Genomic DNA, 3,807 nt, shown 5'->3' with positions numbered 1-3,807 from the left:
ACTGTTTGTATGTATCATCTAAGACACAAATCATATAGCTTTACTTACACAAAACCAATTTTTAAAATTTTTGTCTGTCCGTCCACAAATTGCATTTGTTATTTCTTCTCGGTAAGGCTGGCCCGATTGTGATGTGACCATATAGGAAAGGTAGCTTATGCGTAGCGTCATTTTATACACTTTTTCTGAGCTGACAAAGACGCGGACGACTGCTAGTTAATGATATAATAATTAAAAACAAACTCTTGTATTGTGCTCTATATAATTTTTATTTCATAGGTTACAAAGAGAAGCCATCCAGAGCGACAGATAAAGCTTTGTTGTCAGCATTTGACACTCTGAAGGAACCAGCTTCCAGCAGACAGTTGCTGGCCTCAGAAGTAGAAGTGGGCTCCATCAATGGTGCGGACAAAGACACGCCTCATGTTAAGAAACGACATCGACGTATGAAGAGTAGCGGTGTTAAGAAAGATGGTGATGATGGTCAGTAACTATTTTTGATTAGATGGAATTTTTGTACCACTGTTAATAGTTCTATTGGCAGTATTACAGTTTAAATTACCATTTGCACTTTAAAAAGAAATAAGTTTCCTATGTGTTTATCCAGACTATGTTCTACATCTTACAGAATTTTATTGGACTCTATTAAGCCATGGTGTAGATAATAAAAAGTAAATTATTATAATATTCAGCAATTGTATGTAACATTGCATAATATTAATAGTTTCTAGTTATCGCCTGCGTTTGCGCGTAATAAAAAAAATAATAATAGCCAATGTGTTCTTGCAGACTATGTTCTACATTCATGCCAAATGTCATCAAAATCCATAAAGCCATTCTGGAGACACCTAATAAACATCCATCCATCCATCCGTTCACACGTCCAAACTTTTGCATTTATAATGATAATAAGATTTATTAAATTCTTCTTTTTTATGTTAGTAAAAGTGGTTGTTACAATTTCCAGAAGGCGAGAGTGCGACATCGTGCGAGTTCACAATAGTGAGCCTGGACGGCAAGCGGTGGCGCTGGGAGGTGTGCGCGGGGGGCGGCGCGGCGGGCGCGGGGGCGGCGGCTGCAGCTGAGAGGGACGCCTGGGTGGCCGCCGTAGAGGCTCAGATATTAGCTTCGCTGCAAGGACGGGTTTGTACCTACCGATATATAATGTTAAAGTGGGTTTCCACTGCCAAAACAAAAAACAGCCCTTTGTCGTGGATCTTCGTTTCGAGGGCACTCCCCTGGTTGCCTCAGCCAGTATCAGTATTCTCGGCGTTGACATATCGAATGACGTTCAGTTTCGCGGTCATTTGGAAGACAAGGCCAAGCTGGCCTCCAAAAAACTGGGTGTGCTCAGCAGAGCGAAGCAGTATTTCCAACCGGGCCACCGCCTTCAGCTGTATAAGGCGCAAGTTCGGCCCCACATGGAATACTGCTCGCATCTCTGGGCGGGAGCACCCCAGTACCAGCTTCTTCCATTTGACCGCATACAACGGAGAGCGATTCGAATCGTCAACGACCGAGCTCTTACTGATCGGCTCGACACTCTGGCACTGCGGAGGGACGTTAGTTCCCTCTGCATTTTCTACCGCATATACCACGGGGAGTGCTCTGAAGAATTGTTTGGAACGATTCCTGCCGCCGAGTTCCGTCATCGGACGACACGACAGACCGCCAGGTTCCATCCACACCATCTCGATGGCTGGCAATCCACAACCGTGCGGTTTCCGCGAAACTTCCTGCCTCGCACAGCAGCGTTGTGGAATGGTCTGTCCTCGGCGGTATTTCCAAACCGCTACGACTTAGGGTCCTTCAAGAAGCGAGCTTATCACCACCTCAAAGGCCGGCAACGCATCTGCGGTTCCTCTGGTATTGCTGATGTCCATGGGCGTCGTTGAACACCTCGGTGTTCCCGCTGCTCGTTTGCCCCCTTTTGTTATAAAAAAAAAAAAAAAAAAACAAATCGTTACTACTGTTTTGACGGACGGATCGCAATGTTTTTCTTCAAATGGTTGATGGTGATTGTATCTAACAGTAAATATAGTATTGAGGTGCAGCATTGAAAACAAATTAAGTAATTACCTATTTGTTCTCCTAGAATATGCTGTTATGGAGATATCTTCTAACAAAAATCTATACATCCATACATCTAGAATTTTGTATGAATAAGATGTATTGTTTCGCAGACGTCCCGGCAGCCGCTGCCGACGGGCGCTAACTCTACGGGCTTGGTGCGCGCCACGCAGTACGTGCGCCGCGTGCCCGGCAACGACCGCTGCTGTGACTGCGGGGCACAGGGTCTGTACATCTTCTTAATCTAATTCTTTTAAATAGAAAAAAGATATATTAACTTTACCTTTATATATTACTAGCTGTTGCTCGCGAATTGTCCGTCCGTGTGGAATTTAAAAAAATTTAATTTGTTAATCTAATCTGGAGATACCTTCTAAAAACATCCATCCGTCCAAAAAATCGCATTTATAATAATAGTAATAGTAAAATAAGGTTATTTTAATTTCAGATCCAGACTGGGCCAGTTTGAACCTGGGTATTCTGATCTGCATAGAGTGCTCGGGCGTGCACAGGAACCTCGGCTCGCATATATCTCGCGTGCGCTCACTGGATCTGGACGAATGGCCGTAAGTTTGATTTCTTGTATAATTTTTAATTAATTTTTCTACAAATAAATGAACTTCACATGAATATGACTTACAAAATTATTTAATAACTTGCAAGTTTTCTTGAACTCTTGCAATTACTTAAAGTTTTTTATGTTACATGAGAAAATGTTGATATATATTGTGTTAATCTATCAGTTTGAGCTACGTGAGCGTGATGGTGTGTGTGGGCAACACGCTGGCCAATGCGGTGTGGGAGGCGGAGCTGCGCGGACACGCCCGCCCCCAGCACAACGCGCCGCGCGAGGACAAGGAGAGGTACAACCAATACATAATAACTGGAAATTTGTTTGTTTATTGTTTCATGACATTGATTTTTTGAGCATTCTGAAGGATTAAATAAAATATAACGTTCGACAGATGGATACGTTTGAAGTACGAGCGTCGTGCGTTCCTGGGTAGCGGTGAGAGCAGCGTGTCCGGGGAGGCGCTGCGTGCGGCGGCGGCGCGCGGCAACGTGGCGGCGCTGGTGCGTGCGCTGGCCACGCCCCCGCCCCGCGCCCCTCCCCCGCACGACCGCTCCCTCGCACTGCGCGCCGCCGCCGCCGCCGGACAGCTCGCCGCCGCTCAGCTACTCATATGGGTAAATATTACATTACTTTGTACACTCAAAATTCCTATACGAATACATAGATTATTTGAACATAGGCAAGGCATCAGTGGTAGCGGTCGCTCCGCCAGTTCAGCGATTTCAGGTGGCCGCTAGTTCGTTTGCCACCTTATAATATCAAATACAAATTTACTTGCCGCCACATTGCACTCAGAGTCACGTCAGTGTGATCAGAGTGGCCACCAAAGACCTATATTAGAGATTCAGCGAGATAAGTCTACTAGTGGTTAACTGGGGTATTGAAATTGATTGAGAGCCTTCGTTTTTAGTATCATTCTCAGAAATAAATGTAAAAGCCTTTTATCAAAATGTTATATTGTGTAACTTAATTTATGTGAAACAATTATTTCCAGCACAACGGCAACCCCAACTATCCGGATGCGGACGGTCACGGGTGCGTGTTCTACGCGCGCGCCGCCGCCAACCATCTGTCCGGCATCCCCGTGCAGTACCCCACCAACCTGCAGCTGGCCTGCCCCCTGCACGCCTCCCCACCCCAACACACCTCCACCTCCGCCTCCA

At 45.5% G+C, this 3,807-nt stretch overlaps 1 protein-coding gene across 1 annotated transcript; it reads left to right on the top strand.

The window, feature by feature from the left end:
- Positions 1-279: 279 nt before the first annotated feature.
- On the top strand, positions 280-3,800 carry LOC106128587 (centaurin-gamma-1A-like; the record flags this gene model as incomplete). The annotated part of the gene is made up of 7 exons (XM_013327049.1): positions 280-483; positions 968-1,143; positions 2,184-2,295; positions 2,519-2,636; positions 2,814-2,933; positions 3,036-3,258; positions 3,639-3,800. Coding segments are annotated over 7 exons (1,115 nt in total), but the record flags the coding sequence as incomplete, so codon positions are not given.
- Between the last annotated feature and the right edge of the window lie 7 nt (positions 3,801-3,807).

The sequence above is a fragment of the Papilio xuthus genome, unplaced genomic scaffold (assembly GCF_000836235.2).
Source record: "Papilio xuthus unplaced genomic scaffold, Pxut_1.1 DF828764.1, whole genome shotgun sequence".
Classification (NCBI taxonomy): Eukaryota; Metazoa; Arthropoda; class Insecta; order Lepidoptera; family Papilionidae; genus Papilio; species Papilio xuthus.
Note: the sequence above shows the minus strand (reverse complement) of the source record. Positions and strands in the feature narration are given on the sequence as shown.